This window comes from Lepisosteus oculatus, chromosome 12 (assembly GCF_040954835.1).
Source record: "Lepisosteus oculatus isolate fLepOcu1 chromosome 12, fLepOcu1.hap2, whole genome shotgun sequence".
NCBI lineage: Eukaryota > Metazoa > Chordata > Actinopteri > Semionotiformes > Lepisosteidae > Lepisosteus > Lepisosteus oculatus.
The window spans coordinates 6,687,104-6,706,979 of NC_090707.1; the positions used below are offsets into that span (position 1 = coordinate 6,687,104).

At 49.1% G+C, this 19,876-nt stretch overlaps 1 protein-coding gene across 7 annotated transcripts in view; it reads right to left on the reverse strand.

Annotated features, from left to right (window-relative positions):
- Positions 1–4,079: 4,079 nt before the first annotated feature.
- The window catches only part of LOC102696659 (diacylglycerol kinase beta), an 80,192-nt gene continuing 64,395 nt past the window's right edge, over positions 4,080–19,876 (reverse strand). For 6 of the 7 annotated variants that reach the window (XM_069196298.1, XM_069196299.1, XM_069196294.1 and 3 more), the window contains 3 exons: positions 11,095–11,215; positions 9,292–9,352; positions 4,080–8,694 (listed from right to left, as the gene is read on the reverse strand). In XM_069196298.1, the coding sequence (XP_069052399.1) occupies positions 8,596–8,694; positions 9,292–9,352; positions 11,095–11,215 (281 nt within the window). In that variant the 3' untranslated portion in view covers positions 4,080–8,595. The other variant, XM_069196300.1, reaches the window with a different exon arrangement.

A 19,876-nucleotide genomic window follows, 5' to 3' on the forward strand; every position in this document is an offset into this window, starting at 1 on the left:
TCGTTTCCCTAGACTAGCATTCGGCAGATTTCCTTAGAGAGATCGCTCTGAGTGTTTTTAGAACACTTTTACAACTGGCGGAACGGTAAGTAATGAACTACACGGGCTCACAAAAGACTCACAAATCCAGAGAATCCACACAACCTCACACTGGATTCTCTGGTGTTAAGCGGACTAGAGAGCACGTGACTCTTCCCCTGGGTGGGACACCAGTCCTCACGGTGTCCACCATCTCCATTCACACAGCTGGGGGGACTGGAGCAGCCAGGAGGGAGTGCCTTGATCAATAACTACAGCAGTGTCAGCAGCGGGGACCCACACCCACGTTCTGTCAGTTTAAAGCCGAGCAGCTCGCCCGCAGTGCTGTGCCACCACCAGTGGAATAAAACTAGCAAATAGTTTTCACAAACAGATCTTGTTTGGATGGGCGGAGGGGGTCCTCACCTGCTGAGTCTCCCCCACCCAGCACTGGAGGGGGTGCAACTGGGCGCGGTCCCAGCTCCGTGCCCTCCGACCCCAGACCTCCAAAGGCTCCTTTCTGGGCTCTGGGGGATAGGGGCTTGAGGAAAGTGGGCGCTGCGTGAACCGGCCACGTCCGAAAGAGTTCTGATCGCTGGACCCCAGGGGTTACTTAAAGAACGGGAGATCCAGCAGTCTCCGACGTGCGCAACGCTACCGTTTCAGACTCCCCCGCGCCAGGCGGACTGCGTTCTGGCTGCCGCCTCAAACGAAGGCAACAGCAAATGGAAATGACAGCTCCTCTGTGGCACACTGCTTCCCTGGTCATTCTGCAATCGATTTCCTCCAGAAATACTGAAAAACTTTCATGGTACAAAAATGATTTTGAACAGTCTGTGTTTATTTGGCCATCCGTCCTGACTTAGGCTGGTGGGGGTGGGGTTAGATGTGCTGCTTTTCCTTTCAGCCCCAGAAATGCGACGCCGATGAGCTCGTAACCCAGGGGCCCTTAGACTCCAGCACCGTGTGTGTGTCTGTGCCAGAGAGCGAGAGTGTCCTTGAGCTTGCCCTGCGCCGCGGCGACAGTCACAGGTCTGCGGTGCAGTGCCTTGTGGGATGTGGGGACTGGGTCAGTGTGACATTTAGAAAAAGTGGGAGGCAGCTTTCGCAGGCTGTGCAAAGCCGTTTGAATATTCCCTGCTAGGTAAGTTTTCTAAAAATATCCCGGCCACCAGCAAAAGGCTTTTGAATGATAACATGCAACATTGCTTAAATAAGTCCCAGCATGTTGGGAAGTGCCTGGGGTTATTGGCACAGCTCAGGGAACGTGTAGCCTGTGCTGTTCCTTTGGCTTGTTCAGATTCGTGGAAGACTGTCTCTCTTCACCGACCCTCCCACTCTCGCTGCCCTCACGTCCCCTCGTTCCCACCCCGTGTGTCTCACCTGGTCACGCTCAGCTCTCCCCTAATTTCTGCGTAATTGCTTATTTTCCTGCAGCCAGAATGCCTATTGCCCCTGTCTGAATGTTGCCAGACCTGTCTCAGAAAGTGCCTGCAGTGCGCAAGGCAATAGGTGCATTCCTAATGACAGGCGCGATCTGGCTTGCTGGCTATTAATAGCGCCTTGAAGGATCATTCCTGCCTCATTATATCAACACAGCGGCTGAGGCCTCCGCCACCGAGCCCTTCTCTTCCAACTCCTGCCTTCTCCAAGGAGTGGCTGTCAATCTGGCTGCGCTGCCTGCAGCCCTGGCAGACATTTGCACAGCCAGTGTGCCCCTGCGGCAGAAAGACAGAAGAAAGATGGGAAAATTAGCAAGCGTTTCAGATGGGCGGAATGGCCGGCCAACAGAAAGGCGGTTTTAAATATAGTGTTTTTTTTACTTTTACACCTTCGTTATTACACATCACCTTAGACCCTGCCCTTGGCCAAGCAAGGCTGGACCTGGTCAGTGCAGGGGATGGGAGACCTCTAAGAAAAAAACAGGTTGCTGTTGTAAATGGTGTTTCTGGACCAGTAGGGGGCGATCTCCCCCCTGGACCAATATTTCAGATTCCCCAGTATGAGGACTGGGAGTCCCCTTCTGTAAGAGGTGTCATCCTCAGGATAGGACTTTAAACAGAGCTCCTGACTACTTGCTCATTACAGACCACACTGCACTGTTTTTAAGTCCTTTTACTAGTTCTGTAGTTTTCTAGAGACAGAAAAAATGTACATTTACACACACTTGCATATATGTTCCGTACAGAATACAATGACCCTAGGCACAAAGAAAAATGCAATACTCAAGTCTTATGGACATGATCACGTATTTTAAGGAGATATGAACAAAAATGCTGATCAAATAAGAACGAAAAAAAGCTCATTTGGAAATGAAAGTTAGTATAAGCTAACTTCCCCCTGAGCACTAACACAACCCTGGTCCTGGGCAGACAGCAGGTGGGGGCAACTGGTCACTCCTCCTGAGCAGAGGCAAACAGCTGGTGGGTGTTAATGGGCTGCTGTGTGCTGTAGGTGATGACAGTGGCAAGCTGATCCCACAGATGTTCTGCTGGACTAAGAGCAGGAGAAAACTGCCTTTCCTTGAAGTCTTGCAGATGTTCTGCAGACATCTGAGATGTTGCCTGTCCCACAGCAGGCCTTACCACCTTCAGATCTCAGGAGCTTGACTAGACTGGGCCCGGGCAGTACTGAGGTGGGAGAGCTCTAGGGAAAACCAGGTTGCTGCTGTAGTTTGTGTTAGTGGAGCAGTAGGCGGCCCTCTGGTACACAATTTCCAAACCAAAACCCCAGAATCACTACTGGAGGCACTGTGCCGTAGGAGGTTTCCCATTTTAGATGAGAAGTTAAACCAAAGTCCTGACTACACGGTTATTGAAAATCTTAGGGCTCGTACTCTTACTGTTTGCAAGGCTAGGGGTCCTAACCTCAGTGTCCTGGCTAAATTCCACTCTGGGCTTGTATGGCCTCCATAATGTTTCCCCTTGATTCAGCTGGTCAGATCATCTCTCACAATTCCTGCTGACCCACAGAGCAGTGGGGCTGCTGTGTGTCACCCAAGTGGGGCTGCACATGAGTGGGGGGAGAAGCAGGGCCTTTTCAGTGCACAACGTGCTTTTGTTTTCCCAAGAAGCAACACACGTCAAGAAGTCAGCACATCTATTTGCACACCCTTTAAAGTGTGAATTATTTTATGCATGTGCCCCAGGAGCAGCTAATGAAAACTGTAGACTGTTCTGGCAAAGCAATATATATTGCCACACAAATATATAGTTTGTAAAATTAATTCACGAATTTACAAAGTAAGCGTTAATTTACTTTGAAAAGTAAATGAAAATAATAAAGGCTTTTATACGCAGTGAGGTGGAAGGCAGACTGAGTGGGAGACTTTCAACATCTGCCTTTTTAAATATGAATTAATCCATGAATAAGTCATTATGAGCGCAGGATAAATCCCTTGGATTCTCCTGGAACCTACAGCAGGGGAAGATATTCCAGACACTGGGACAAACAGAGTTCCGTCGCTCTTCTGCGACACCGTGAGTCAGTTCCTTTGTGTGAGAAGACAGGGTGGGGGGCAGGGCAGGGCACGTGTGTGGGTGTGTTGGAGCTTTTCTTGCAGGAGGGGGGCCAAGTGGATGTCAGCTTTATTCGCCGCTGTCTGGGGCGTCTAAAGACCGGTGTGATGAGGGTAATGTTTCTTTTCTTTCCGAGTGTGTGTGTGTGTATTACACAGACACATTCTCTGTCTGTGGAGCTACAAAGAACAAGCCAGCGCTTGTGCTCCTCCCCACCATTGACCTGTATTGATCGCAGATTGAAACAAGCTCGGCAGAAAACCTGGCTTATTACCACGGGTGTTAATCTTTTTCGTGAAAGCCCACAACACTGGAGTCAATGGTTTGGAATGAGAAAGAGATTCATACAATTGCAGGAATAGATCCACCAGTTGCCTGTGTGGTTCAGGCTTACAAGTGAACTGTTTTTAGAGTTACTAACTGGTCATCAGAGCGAAAGGGAAGGAACACTCGTATGCACCAATACCTTCAGAAATAAAGCCAGTGGACAAACCCACAGGGCACTAACACACAAACCAGGACAAGAAGCACATGAGCCTGAGGTGATGTTCATCCGTCTTTTTATTTTGTTCTAAAACGAAGTGGATGCCAACAGCTAACATAAGGAGAGGTGTACAGAGTTAAGCAGATCCTATGCATTGTTAAAACTCAATGAGGAAAACTGCCCTCTGTCCCTGTCCCTGACTGCAACACAGGCAAACAGCTATAAACCACACTACCTGAACGGTGGAGGCTGTTTTAACACACATGTACAATATTACATTCTACATTCAGGAATGATATGGACCCAGCTACTCCTCCTATCACTGAATTTGCTTCAAAGTCTCATTCGCCCCTTGCTTGAAATTCTTCTGCACCACTGTGGGATAGTAAACCGCACTGCTTCTGCACGTCTGGAGCACTTACAGGAGCTGTTAGGAGCAAGTTACCCATCGTAGCAGTGTACAAACAACGCAAATTGAGAGCGAATGCCTTTGGGGTTCGCCAGACCTGTGATAAACAGCAAAGGGAGGTCATGCACGGTAGTATGCATAATTGAGCAGGAAGTGTTCCTGGCTTAAAATGCTCAAAACTAGAAGAAAGTATCAAGGGCTGGATTTCAAGCACTGAACAAAGCAAAAGTCAGTGTTTGGGACCAGCTAGTTTGTTTTTGCTCTCTAAGGGTCCCTTAGTGTCGCTATCTAGAAACCAGAGTGGGTACAATTGAAAGCAGGCCATCTAGCCCACCTAGCCTGTTTGGTAGTTAGTGAATAATTGATCTGAGGATCCCCTCCAGCTGTTTCTTAAAGGAAGCCAGGGTATCAGGTTTAACAGCATGACTGAGTAGCTTGTTCCACACTCCCACCCCCTCTCTGTCAGAGCATGGGCAATCCAGAAGCAGCACAGTTTAGCACCACTGCAGGAGCTCTTAGTGCAGAGGTCAAGAACGTCCTCATCGGGCTGAACCGGGAAAACGGCGATGGGCTACAGAACGCCTGCAGCGGACAGGGGACTCATGACAAGTCATTGAAGGCTACGGAGTGGCAGGACTGCGGTCAACGTCCTGTAGCCGCCTCTGCCCTGTGGATGCGCGGTGCAGGTGTCAGGGTTTGCACAGGAGGAACTGTGTGACGCAGACAGGACTCCACATGAACACCAGGACCCTGCCTCCCCAGCTCCGACACCAGAGCAGATACCGGAACTGCTCAGGCAGCGGGGTGGGGGTGGCTGGGGCGGGGCAGCTGGGCCTTATTGCGAAAGAAAAGGGGCAGGACCTCTGGGCAGTGCCACAGCCCTGACAGTGCGGCCCGACGTGACTCCGAGGGCTGGCTTGTGCACCTGCTCTCGTGTTGTTTTTTGGTTGAACATTCAGTGGATTGTATTGCACGTGTTCTGTTGTCTCCAGGCAGGGCTGGAGTCTTAAGGCTATTGATAATTCACAACAACGACGGTGACGACCACAGCGCGAGCAGGGACGCTGGCAGGAGCCGGGGGAACGCACAGGCACACGATGGCTGAGCGGTCCCACATGGTGAGGGGGCTCAAAGGGGCGTGGAGCCCTTTCCCTGTGCTGCGTCAGCCCCCCCGTCTCACAAGAGTCCTGCACAGAACCGGGCTCTGTTTCCAGTGCTGCTGTCTACAGTGGGCTGAACGTGCACTGATCCGCATGCTGCTGGGAGTCAAATTGCAGGTCCTCAAATGCCAAGCTACAATCTAACATAAAAAGGGTGAAAGAGCAATAAATAAATCCATCAATAAATAAATCACAATGCAGGAGTTATAAGTTGCATAATTGTATACCCATCCGGGGGGGATCTACTCGTTTAAAACAGGAGTGGTATTCATGCCGCACTTGGGATGCAGTGACTAGGGTGGTCTGCAGATTCATCACGGCCCGTGCAGGGCAGGCATGCTGTGGTATGACTAGACGATGCTGATTATCGTTATCTTGTTAATTAGCAGTAAATTCAAGGCTTTGTAAACATGCACTCTACTCCTTGAGCCACGGCTCCGGCCCAGGTTGTGTGTCATCTCCGTTCAGTGCGGTTCAAAGGAATCAGGAGCGAGTTCCCGGGGGCGCGGGGCTGGGGGCGGCGCTGAGGGGCAGCACGACGTCGAGCTGAGGTGCCCAGCGAGCTGACCGGTTCCCAGGGGAGGGGGTGAGTGCCAGGGCAGAGAGAGGAAGAGAGGGCAGGGGCTGGCAGTGGAAACAGGAGGGGTTTGCAGAACCTCAGCAAGCTCTGCTCCCTCCTTTCTAAGGCTAGAACTATCCATGCTTCCTCAGACCATGGTACCTTCTAATTGTACCTAATGCTACATGTACTCACAAACACAAGGCGTATACATTTGTACAGCATACATAGATCATCTTGAGCACTTTTTTTTAACACTGATCATTATTTCAAACTGATATCATATCTCCTCACTGGTGGCTCTCGGCAGGTCAAAAGCTGCACAGTGGGTAATTTTTTAGACTCCTGTGTGACCTTCCAGCTGCCTGTGCCTGCCCCTGGTGACTGCATTCGCCACAGTGACAAATACTCCTTGCGACATTGTCTTATCCAGCGTGATCGAGCTACACTGGAGCCACATGGTATCTGAGGTTGCACGGCTTCTCTGAAAGGCTTGATAGTGCCTTCAGTACAGTTAGTGAATACCCGTTGATTCCAAAGTGTGGTAGGTCTTCTGTGTGGTAGTGAAAGTAGAAGAATGTCCCGGCTGCATCAACAATTGCATAAAACATGCACGCTTCATTCGTCATCGTTCTGCTCAGCTGAACAAGAAGCGGGACCAGACGAGCTCTGGATCACACAGTCCAAGCTGAGATCCTGTTGTAGTAATCGCCCACAGTAGGGGCCTTCTTCTGAAAGACGTTGGACTGAGGTCCTGCCTATTTTGAGGTCATTTCTTAGGACAGATTCCTGTTTCCGAAAGAGCCAAGTTGTTACGCATGACCAAGCCCGGAGGTTTAGTCAGATATGTTGTACAATAACACCACCTTCAGCTCCCTGTCTCCTCAGCTGATCCTGACAAGCCCACCAAGGCTCGCTGTTTCCTGCCCCGATCTCCTCTTCGTCTAGCTCGGGCAATGATCTGCAGCGGGATGTTCTCCCACTGTGCTCCGCTGCAGAGAGGTTCAGCTCAAGGGAAAGACTTTCATTAAATCCTGTGGCTGTTTTAAGTTTCTCTTCACCTGGGGGGAGGGGGTGGGGGTGGAAGACCTGCTAACATCCTCTGTGTAAGTAGAACATGAGAAAAAAGCAGGTTAATCCTTGGGAGACAGAACTACAGGCCAGTGCCTGTCCGGTTTCATATGCACTCAGTCTTCCTCCAGCAAAAGAACTTTAAAGTGGGAATGAGATTTTCCAGTCCACTGATGGACTGTGAGTGTAGCTAGGGCTTTGGATAACTGTTTTAAAAGCTGGACTAGGAAATCAAATGATGGAAAATGGTAATTCTCTGACACTTTGAGATGTCAGTACACTGGGATTAACAGTGCTCTACCCAGAGCATGTGAGCCACTAACCTTCCAGATGTTTGCTAGACCTCAGGAGAGGGGAATCTGAGAGCAGGAGTAAGTAACAGGTGTTACTTTAGACTATTCTCAGCGTGACCCACAATGGGTTAACATCAGACAGGCAACTGATTATATAAACAAATATTTTAATGAAACCTACTTGCATGCGGCTGTCTGTCCCCCCCTCTCCTCCCACCCCCCCACATTAAATAATTGATGTTTGTTTTTCTTCCTGCTGTGTTTTGGTTCTGGAGTTTACAAGGGCTCTGGAGAGGGACGGGAATAAATACAAAGCATCTACTGATTCATTATTTATTGTTTCTTCAAAAAGGCAAGCTTGTTACCCTGTCTCGTTAGACTGGTCAGACCAGCCCTCCACTCACACCCCTCCCTGCGCCACAATGGCATCGGCGAGGGCAGATCTCTCCCTCACTCGCTCTTTCTCTCCCCTGTCTCTCCTCCTGATGCTCTGCCCCAACACCTCTGGCGCTCCAACTCCCCCCCACCCTGATGCTGTGCCCAGTGGGATCTCCGGGTTCCACTCCGACAGCGGATCAGACCTGGGCAAAATCAGTTGCGAGTCCAATCCGGACACATTTACCCCAGCCGGACTGGAGGACGCACGCTCGAGGTGCCTTCGCGGGTTTCCGTTTGGCACAGAGGACGGGGAGAGAGCACGCACGTGGCGTCACCCAGCTGATGGGGTTTGGCTGGGAGGTGAGGGGGCGGGTTTCATCAGAGGTGTAGCAGACCGGGGGGGCCTGAGGGCCTGGGACACCGGGAATCCACCGGGAATCCACCGGTGTCGTCTCCTTCATGTGTGTGGGGATCAGGGGTGGCTGGTGAGAGCAGTCTCCATCGTGTGTCTGGCAATGGGGCAGCTTTGATACTCTGGAGGTTGGGATGGGGGGGGGGGTGCTCGTCTGTCCCCCAAAATGGTTCCGCCTCTGCTGCAGCAATTTCCTTCTTTCCCCAACCACCCCCTCCCCTCCTCCAGCCTCCACCTTGACCTCCCCAGTGACTTGGGGGGGGGGGCGGCCGAGCGATGTCCTCTTCTCCCCACTAGTCCCGGCTCCTGTTCCTCCTCTTGAAGAAGAAGAAGGGGGTTTTCTGGGGTGGTCCCAGCAACATCGGCACCTGGTTCTTGTGCGTGATCTTGATCTGAGGAGGAAAGCAGGGACTTAGAAATGGCTCCTGGCTGGGATGCAGCAGCCAGGGCTGTATCTAATGGAGCGATCAAATCTGTTTCGGTCCCTCTGTTCGTGGACGCTGCTCCACTGCTCACAGCTCTGTGGCTCCACAGTGCTGAAATGAGGCACTTGCACAAGACAGAGATTTCTTTCAAAGGCGGAAATAATCATTTTCTTTCTGCCACAGACCGATAGAACTGTTTTATAATAATAATAAACTCTATTTTATATAGCGCCTTTAAAGGTGGCTTCTCAAAGCGCTTTACAGGACGACAACAACAATAAATAAGAAGAATACACAAGATAAAACACAATTCCAATACACAGAGGAGACATGGATGGTGGTACTAAGAAGAGCAGAGGGGTGAAGAATGGAACCAGTTAAGTAAAGGCTCTTCTGAAGAAGAGGGTTTGGAGTCTGGATCTGAAGGAGTTTAGAGAAGGTGACTCTCTGGTATCCTTTGGGAGAGAGTTCCAGAGCTTGGGGGCAGAACAGGAGAGAGTTTTCTAGGTGTTACATGAACACGTATCATGTGTAGAGAGAAGGGGGGGCTCAGTCATCGCTCACCGTGCAGGGGGGCTGCATCCAGGGCTCTCCGTCGATCTGCATGGGCATCAGTCGGGACGTCCTGTCAGGGAACAGAAGGTCCAGGAGCTCAGAACCATGCCACTCTTTTACTGAACTCATAGCTCACGAAAGACACCATTTGAAATACAGATTATTATGAAGACCCATATATCAAAACCGAGACGTTGCTGTCAACTTAATTATTGCTGGTCTCTTTTCCCCATTTCAAGATGAAAATTTACTGTATGCTTTTTTTTAAGTATTTCACATTGGCTACATAAAATTGCAAAAAATGCACAGGTGCAGCAATTTTCCCCCCAGTGTTTTGTATACAGTTAATAAAGACAGTGGCAGCTGTATCACTTGTAACACTGATACCTTCTGTTCTGAGCACTGTCCTGCAGTACATACATCCTGCATGTCCCGTATGCGGGCCTGTGTTTGTTAGGTGGGTATTCCTTAGTCCTTTTTATTACTGAACATGTATGTTTTCCTGTCTCTGTTTGAGTTCGCATATTATTAATCTGCCAAAACGTTTAAGATGACAAATCCAGCACTCTGTCGTCTGGGTACCTGTGTCTGTAAGGCCAGTGCAGATGGCACATGTTTCCCAGAACCCCAGAACAAAACAAGTTACACTCCTCAGCTCCTCAGCTCTCGGAGGATATGAAATGATGTCTGGCTGGTCTCACTGCAGCTAAAATAAAGCTGGTGCTGTGCTGGGAATGTCTGCACTCCCTCTCCTGGCACCACTTGCTCCTGAAGTGTTGGGATCTGATTTATCTGCATCTCTCTATGGCTCAGACCCATGATGCCCAGGAACAGCAAGGTGGGGGCAATTAATCAGCCCCTTAATGTTCTTCTGTTGTAGCCATCTGATATTAGTTTAGTTCCTCGCTGGGGGGGGCACGGCTGATAGGGAACAGGGTTTGAAATGGTTTGTTCTATCCGGTTTTATAAAAATAACAACTTCAAATCACAGAAAGAAAAACTGGTTTCTTCAAACAGGGAACTTTTTGAAATTTTGCAATTTAATTTAGCAACAAAAATTCAAGATATTATAACTTTAAAATCAAACCACGCACACACACACACACAGACTTTTTGGAGTACAGCATCCAACCAGTGCATCTAACGAGGCCAAACAGCACAGAGGAAGTCAGACTTTTGTGTAACGAACAGGTCGAGCACAAAACCCCAGTGAAAAACATGACCCAGATTACAGCACCAACATCTGCGGCGGAACAGTGGGCGGGGTCCAGCTCTGAGGCTTCTCCCCAAACACACCCTGACGTTTAGAGGAAATGAAGAGACTTGTGTCCACTCACTGGACGCCACTGTGGTCAACACAGTCTCCCACTGACTTCCAGAGAACATCTCTCCCCTGCTGAACACTGGTGGGACCAGGGAAGCTAGCAGCTTCATCACACACAAAACGGCCTTTTCACAATGTCATCTAAAGGCCATCCTAGGGTTGCAAATATTTCCCCACGGAGTATTGGGCTTAATTATAAAACCCATGGGAACACAGGCCACAGCCTGTTCACAGAGGCCCGTCACAGTATTTGACTGGGGTTCGTCATACGTTGGCCAGGGGGTGCACACATACACCTCTGATTGTGTGTAGTGAATAGGATATAGAAAGAAATGTTTTTTAAAATGTCTTCCAGCTGACTGGAGTTGCACTGAGTGAGGTCTTTCCCTGAACACAGAGTGCTAACTTGTGTCCCAGTGCACTTCCAGAAGAGCTGCTCCCCGGCCAGCGTGAGGGGTGTCGGCTGGGGTGGCGACCGCGCTGCTGACCTTATCGTGACGCTGGCGCACTGGGCTAGCCGCCGGCCCGCGCTCTTCAGCCCCGTGTAGATCTGGCCCATCTCGATTGCGCCCTCCAGACCCACCACCTCCAGCAGCTGGTCACTCAGGTCTGCAAAGGAAAACCCAAATCACATTTCGGTGACGTCTCTACCGACGGGAGCGGTTTTCACTTTTGCAAGGAGAAGTGCAGGAACAGTGTGAGCGCAGAACGAAGGGGAGAAACGGCGACAGAGCGATACAGAGAAGTGTGAGAGAGGTACAGAGGGGTGCTGGGAAGAGCAGGGAGGACCCGTGAGAGACGGCATGGAAACACTGAGACGGGAGGGCAGGGGAGAGGAGCAGGAGAGGAGGAGAGGAGGGACAGCAACTGCTGGAGGGAGAGAGAGGAGAGGAGGGGTTGGAGCACTTAGACAGAGAGAGAGGAGGGGCAGGGATGTCAGCAGAGAAAGGTTTGAAGCTAAGGGATAGCTGCTAAGGTAACAGGTAAGAAGAAAGAGAAAGAGGGAGAAAGAGGCACACAGGGCACTGGAAAACTGTCTACCCAAACAGGCTTTGGCCAGTAATAACGATGATACAATATCGTCGGTGAGCGCTTTTCAAGAAACCCAAAGGACTGTACAATAGGAAAATAGACTTAGTGAAGTCATAAGAAAGACTAAGTTCCACATTAAAGGCTTTATTGAAAAAGAGAGGTCTTTCAGTGAGTTTCGAAAGTGTTCACAGTCGCAGAGTGTCTATTGGATTTGGGCAGTGAGCTCCACAGACACGGTCCTGCACACAGCAAGGCTCTGTCTCCCAGTGTGTGCAGTCTGGTCTACAGCAGACTAAGAACCCGAGTCAGCACATCTCAGATTAAGCACTGGGCTATACTCATGTAATAAGCCCTTAAAATAGTCAGATGCTAGACAGTTACTATGTCTCCTATGTGAGCAGGACAACTGTAAAGTCCACTCACAGGCAGCCTGTACAATTTACAGAGGATGGGAGTTTGGTGCTGGTGCAGATTAATATCAGTCAGCATGAGGGCCACAGAACTCTGGACATACTGAAGAACCTATTTAGAAATGTACAGGTGATACCACAGGAAGGAAGATGTTAAAGTGTCTAATGTTCATGAAATAAAGACATGTAGCAGTTTTTCAGCAATAGCCAGACAGTGCCAGGGTCTTATCTGAGCCGTGCTACAGAGGTAGGAGAAAGCTATCCATGTGATGTTCTCAACACAAACCTCAAAAGACGACACATGGTCTAAAGAGGTTTAAAACTTCCAATCAAGGTTTTGACTTCACCTCCATCAACAGCAGCACTGAAGTCATCAGTGCTGCTGACACTGGAAGCCTGTGAGCCTAACCTCAGTCACAGTTTATCTTTAGAAAGTTCTGTTGCTTCCATATCTGGATATCAGCCAGACACCTGTGAAGTGCAGAAACTGTAGAAGCAAATACATCTTTAGATGTCATCATCACAGTAGTGACACCCAAGTCCTTGATGGTGAAAAATCTGACCAAGAGGCAACATCTACATATTAAATAGTGAAGGTCCCAGTATAGATCCCTGTGGAACCCCCTGAGAAAGTGGGACAATATCTGATTGAAAACAGCCAAGAAACTCAAAATCAACTCCTGGCAGCCATATAGGAGCCAAACCAACCAAAATAGATATCCCTAGGTATTTTTCCAAGTGATCGAATAGTAAGTTGATACTGACAATATCAAAAGCTGCACTTATATCCAGAAGTAGAAGAAAATTAATTGGCCCAGAGTCAGACGCCATCATCAAATCATTAACTCCCTTCATAAGAGCTGTTTCAGTGCTACGTCTCTAACTATACCCTGACAGAGAAGGTTTGGAGAGCTCATTAGATACATAACACCATTATCCCTCCAAATGCATTCCAGTACAATCTCTTACTTACACATTCACAGACACAATCAGTTCATGGCAGCGAAAACTAAAGCTGACTGCATAGTCAGCAACATTACCATCTCCATAAATAGGTATATTTTTGAAGTGTTTTCAAGTTGCAGGAGATTAAAATCCATCACTTCCCAGCTATTAAAATGTGCTGTCACTTTTTGCACAACAAAGCTATTTATTTGAATGTATGACCCATATTCTGTCTAATAGAGCACATTAAAATATGCATGTTCAATCAGCCAGCCCTGCCTGCAAGCTAGCTAGCAAGTTCTGCAGTAATCCACACTGTGCTACAGCAGCTGCACGCCTCCACAGCTCAGCTTGCCTTGTTGATTAAAAGTGTTTTTTCCTGTGATAATTAATCATAAAACATAGCTAATTATCACATTGAATTCCTGATAAAATGGCATTTCAACATTCCACTAGCAAAGTGCATGGGGCAAGACCGGTTCAATTTTAGACGTTTTGTCTCATTTTTTGACAATACTGCTTGCGATCTGTTCCTGAAAGAAAGGGGAGACTATAACAGGGAGTCGGGCTGTCTGTTTGTGGGTGTCAGGCTTCTGGCACACACCACATCCCAGTCCATCAGAAGTCAAAATGGGTGTCTCGCTGTAAACAGCCCATTAGGACTAGTGCCTCTTCACACATTCTGTCAGCGCTGTTCAATCCGAAAGGCAGATTGGAAAACATTCTGGAATCGCGGAGCTCAACGTGGTTGCTTTAGGGCCAGTGCACACTGGGTATATACCCTGCTAGTAAACATATACACACAATCATCCCACATAGAGCTGACTGTGAAGCTGTGCACGCGCTCATCCGAGTCCGTTTTCATTTCTTCGGGTCTTGGGCTGAAAACTTCCCTGTTGGCATTTGTGACTGGAACGAAGCCCCACTAGGATGATGTATGCAGGCGGGTAATGAGGGCTGTCTGCAGATCAGTGAGGTGCTCCCACAGTTCCTGACGGCAATGTGTGCAGCACTAATCCGCACCCCTATCCTACAGTGTACAAGCAGACAGGCTGACAGGCACCTCAAGGTGACTTCTTTAGAATCAAGCCAAGCTGAAGCCACAGGGGAGCCAGTGAAAAGCTCCTGGGAGTGGTCTTGGGCTGGCTTCACGCGCATCAGAGGCTGAGATCCAGAGGCTGAGATCAGCAGCGATGGGCCACCAAGCCCAAGTGTTTTAAAACCCGTGAAGGGGAACAAAGGAACGAGCTGATGCACAAGAAATACACAGGTATTAGCAAAAGGTGGATAAAAATAACATGATTGATGAAACGGACACATCACTGCAGATGAGCACATCTACACTAAACCCTAGAGCGCTCGTCTCAAGACTCAAGACTGCGTCTCAGCCTCACTTCTTTGAGAGACCCCCCTTTCTCCCCCAGCGCTGTCATATAAATAGCTGTAGTTTGTCTTTTCTCTTCCAGTGCTGCTGATACTCTGATGGCTGCCATGACTAAGACAGCTCTCACTTTTGGAAACACTCCCCGGTTCTCAATCAGTTCGCTGTGCCGCGCAGTTTGTCTCACTTAAGCAGGACTATTAATAGACTCTAAACCGTTTCTTACATAATCCTACCAGGACACTTTCTGGCACTGATCACAGAGCTTCGCAATGGCTGCTTTATCCCACTGTGCTTCAGGCAGTAAACCTGCTGAAACCAGAAAACGAGGCCGAGACCTGCTCTGCGGTGGTCCTGTTCGTAAGGGTTTATTTGCCTGGTCAGGGAGGGCGAGGGTCTGTAGCAGGAGATTGTACTGGGAAGTGGAGTGGGCACACTTGTCCGCTGGGCACTGCCGACAGAGCACAGGGTACACTGGGCACTAGCGAGCGTGAGGAGATTTCTCTGTAGCACACCTGTGGACTGTACAACCTGATGCTTACCTGGTGTGCCTATTTCTATGTAAAGGCAAGTGTCTTTTAAGTCAGTAACTTTCACTTTAAGCCTCCTCTCGGACACAATTCCGAATGGAGCTTTAGTTGTGCTAAAGCAGTTGTGCAGAGGTATTAATGAGGAAGCACAGGAGCCTGGAGGGGCTGAGCGGGAGGAGTTAAGGAAGGCTAAGATGGGAGGAAGCCCAAGGGTAGAGTGCCCCCTTCAGGGGGGGGGGGGCTGTCAAGCAGCTCGCGGATTTTGAGAGCTCACTGGAGACTCATCCTACTTCTCCTATCTCTGGAGCACCAACGAGAAGAGACCCTGTCCCAGTCATGAAAGATTAACCTGTAACATGCCCCCTCATGAGAGATTAGCCTTGTAAGTCTTCATGGTGCAGAGTCATTCTGCCCTGTCTATAGGAGGCAGCAATCTTCCTGCGCTCACAGCTCCTCACTGCCCGGAGGAATGGCAATATCACAATCTGCTAGGGCAAATGTGGAAGCTCAGTGTCGCAGAACCCAAAACCTTCATTACTACGGCTCATCATAGCGTTGTCATAGTTTAGGGAAATAAAGCTCAGTGAAAACACAGTAAATTTTGTAGGAGTAATTGTAGCAAGAATTGTACCAGAAAACCTTCATACATTACAGCTTCTTTTTCCATTTCTTGCATGTTTTTAAAAATCCAAAACACTGCGAAAAAGTAGACGCCTTTCTGAGCTCAGTCTCCTTCACTTTCGTCCTGTGCCAGAGAGACAGGAGGCCGACACACCACCACCCTGGCACTAGTCCTGCTTCGAGAGTGCTTATACAACACTGTCCGCACCGTCACGCCTGACAGGCTCCGCGTCACCCCTGATACTCACTAACATGAGGCCTGTCCCTACAGCGGCAACACTGTAGGTTGACACAGGAACAGGGCGGATTGATGTCTAAATCAATTTGATCAAAACAAGGGGAGAACTGTGAGGTGTGGATAGGGTTGAATTGATAAAGCTTTCTGTGGGCAGAGGATTGCATTTCAGAGAAAGCATATCGGCGGTGTATGCTTTTCATATACGGTCTTACTGTGCACCTCTCTTCCTTTTGTGGGGCGCATTTTGCCACTGCATTTGTCCCAGTTAGGTTTCTGCAGGGATTAAACAATAAAGATGTGATCTCTCACATAATCCACAGCCCCACGCTCACAAGGCCCCCAGCCTGAAATAGAACCACAGTGTCTTTATGTGACGCAAATCTATTGTCAGAGGGCAGTTTAATTATTACCAAGGCTTTTCACAGAAAGGCAGATAGTTTGGGCGCTGGCCAAGCGGGCAGCTCTGCTGCTCTGCTACTTTCTTAGAAGATGCGGGAGAGGAAGGAGAAGGCCAGGGAGGGCTGGGAGGAGCTGTAGTGCCGACATCCTGCAATGATCTCTAGAGCTAGAGATCTTCGTTTTCGGCTGCTTTGATTTTTGACGTAGATTCCCTGGCAAAACCAAACTCGCACTTTGGCTCCTTATGGGTTTTTTTGGGGTAGAAAACCTGCATTAGGTAACAGAATGCACATTCTTACACTGCCAAATGATGCTCGAACAGATCAGACCTTGACAGAATCCTGCCATGACTTCCTCTACATGACATCTGATATCTGATAGTGCTCTAGAGCCCATTCTGATGAACGACCGTGAAAGTGACTGAAAGAACACTGCTTTTAAAAGGTCCAGACAAGTAGTTTTCGTTATAAATGTTTTTTACACAGCTATCTATTTCAGCCCACTTACAATCAGTGAGCAAATGTAGGACGTAGAGCTCTGCGTTTGGTCTGTCTAACAATAGCAACTGGAACAAAGTGTTTGATCTTAATAACTGCAGCAGGAGATGTGCACGATCATGGTAACCATGACAGATAAAAACAACTCATGCTCACAGCCATGCTCTTTAAAGAGCAAGCCCCAGGTTTTGTTTTTTTTAAGGATTCCAGGAAAATAAAGGCATTTGTTTTTAATAAATGATCAGGATCCTGTTTTTTGAAGAAATGACTGTGCTTTGCCTAAGGTTTGCACAGTTTTCTGTGTGGACTGCATGATCTTAACCCTTCTCTCTGTCTCTCTCTTTCTCCCCCCCCTCCCCACCCAACAGTGAAATCAGAGATGCCCTTCCCAGCAATCTGGGTTTCCGAAAGGGATTACAGAGAAGAGCTAATGAAATAAACGCCTCTTCCCCTGGGAGAGAGGCAGCGTTAGACTGGAGCGGGCCTCACAGAGCTCCCTCAGCTCTTCAGATCCCCTCGCACACACACACACAGGCCGGATGGAGCACAGAACCACGTGGTGTGTGTGTTTTTCACTTATCACGTTCTACACACAAGCACAAGCACATAACGGCACCATTTGGAAGGCTTTGTTTCTTTTTCACAGGGTTCAGAATGTGTTACTGTTACTCTATATTTGACACGGTGTTAGTTATGCCAACGCAGAATATTCAGACAGTAAGAACCTCCTTATACATAGACTATAGGTAGGTAAGTAATTGCATTAGAGTCACCGGCAACAGCTCATTGGGCCAGAGCTCATCCTGTCTTCTAGGTGTGAAGTGATCTGTAAGCACATGACTCCACTCATGGCCTGGACACCAGTCCATCACAGAGTCTTCCCCAGCGGTGCTGGTCCCCATTCAAACAGCTGGGAGGACTGGAGCAGCTGGGGTAAAGTCCACTGAACAAGAGCCAACAGCACTGTCTGTAGCAGGGACTCGAACCCACAACCTGTTACATATAATGTTACACATTATCATATGATAATGATCAAAATTTGAATCCAGCATCTAGGTGCCATTGTTAACCCTGACAGTGGAATATGATCTCTGAATATTTCTGGTAGAGAGTTTTGGCAGATTTGCTGCTAATTTAAATATGAAAATAAATGCCAAACATGCAAGCAGCACGCCCAAAGAATGCCATGGAGGAAGAGGGGCAACAGCAGAGGTCTTGAAGATGAAAGATGACAATCCGAGCTTAGCTGATCACCAGTAAAGTGGCCACTTGTGTTTTTTGGATCTGCTACTACTGAAACAGTTGGCTGTGCTGAATCAGCGCTGAGTCAGCCTGCTCGTTCCAAGTGACATCATTGCAAAAATCTTACTCTGCAGAGGAACAGTGACCTGGCTCTTACCTAGTTTAATGGACCAGGGAAGAACCGGGAGAAGAGACTAGAGACAAGAGACCCGAGGCCACAGCCCTGAGTGGATGGGTACCAGAGGGAGGGACAGCCCTGAGTGGATGGGAACCAGAGAGATTCCACAGCCCTGAGTGGATGGGAACCAGAGAGATTCCACAGCCCTGAGTGGACTGGGTGGTGTAGTTGACCAAGCAGTGTAGTGAGTAGTGCAGGGAGGTGAACAGGTACAGCCGTGTGGAGTGTGGAGGGGGTTGACTCTCATTACAGTCCCCTAGGGGTGCTCGCCACTCTGCTCTTCAGTCATTCATACCCCTCTGCACTGAAGGAGTGTTCTGTGGCAACACGACTCTTTTTGCCACTGTGGCAAGACGTCTCTATAAAACATCGACTGTATGCTTGTCCGACTGATTGATGTCTGGATTACACTGGAAACACGTGCACAGAAACGGGCATCTAGGCCCCCTGGCCTATTGCAGGTCAGTTCTGCAGCAACGCCTGAGGGGAGGGAAAGATTAGCGATATGAGTCAGAACTGGCAGCGGTCCGTCTCTCTCTCTCTCCCTCCCTCCCTAGTTCAGTAGGACCCTGGAGTCTCCATGGAAACAAACTCAGCTGAGTTTACGCCTGCAGTTTGAAGAGAAAGGAGAGAGGGACATGGGGGTGGGAGGAGGTGGGGGCTGTGCAGAGAAAGGTGTCAAGGTAAGGGACAGAAACAGGAGAAGGAGGAGAGAGAGAAAGAGCGAGAGGAGACAGGAGCAGTTAACGGAAACAGGGCCGCGCGGCGGTCTCCGGTGAGGGGGAGGAGCAGGAGTGAGGGGAACTTGGGGTTCGGACGGGCCGTCTCCTAAAAACCCTCCTATCACTCTCTGCTCTATTCTGTTCAGGCAGGAGCCCGGGAGAGAGGATCTGTCAGCCAGAAAAGAGTGTGTGTGTGTGCTGGGGTGACATTGGCTGTCCTGTCCTGTGGGAACTGGTTCAAGCCCTACTGTCCCCAGATTTACCCTCTCACATCCGTAAACCTACCCCCCAGCACCATCCTACCATTCTCTGCAATCCAGAATTCACAGAAGGCTTCAGCTCAGACATGGCCCAGCTATTTGTGATTGACCTTGATAGCCTTCCTGGTAAAGTGGAGCCGTTTATAAGGGAATGTTAGTGGCACGTGCCTTGGGCATTTACTCCCGGGGGGTCCCGTCAGTAGGCAGCAGCTGGGGAGATACCGACTCAGGTAAAGCTCCCACTCCCAGCCACTCTTACTGCCGAGCTGTCGGACCAGCCCTCACAAATAAAGCAGAACTGCCGGCTGACATCGGGATCGAGCCTGAGTTGACGTCACCATCGCCACTCCTGCAAGCTGCTAATCGATCCCATCACAGCTAGGGGCTCGGGCTGTTTTGAAGAATCCTAATGAGTCATTAGCCTTGATGTGGTCAGATAACATGATCCACATACCCTGCATCATCTCTCACTTACTTGCTTCTCATTTTTTTAGACCCTTTACTTTTTTCCTTTATTTTGCCTGACAATCAATTTCAAACATATTTTCCTGGAGACCATTTACCGTAGTAGTCTCAGCGAACAACCTTGCTGACACGCACAGATACAGTGTGAAGTGACCTGGGATTTGAACCTACAGCACTGCGGAGCCCAGTTTGGAGCCCCTAACCACTCTCCCACATTGAGATTCAAGGAAATCCATTCTTAAGCCTTCTTTTTCCGGATGCAGTTCTTTTAAACTTTGTGAAGCTGTAGGCCTTTCCACAAGCCAGGATGGCTCCCCATTTACACTTCACACATCAGCTACAGGAACGCA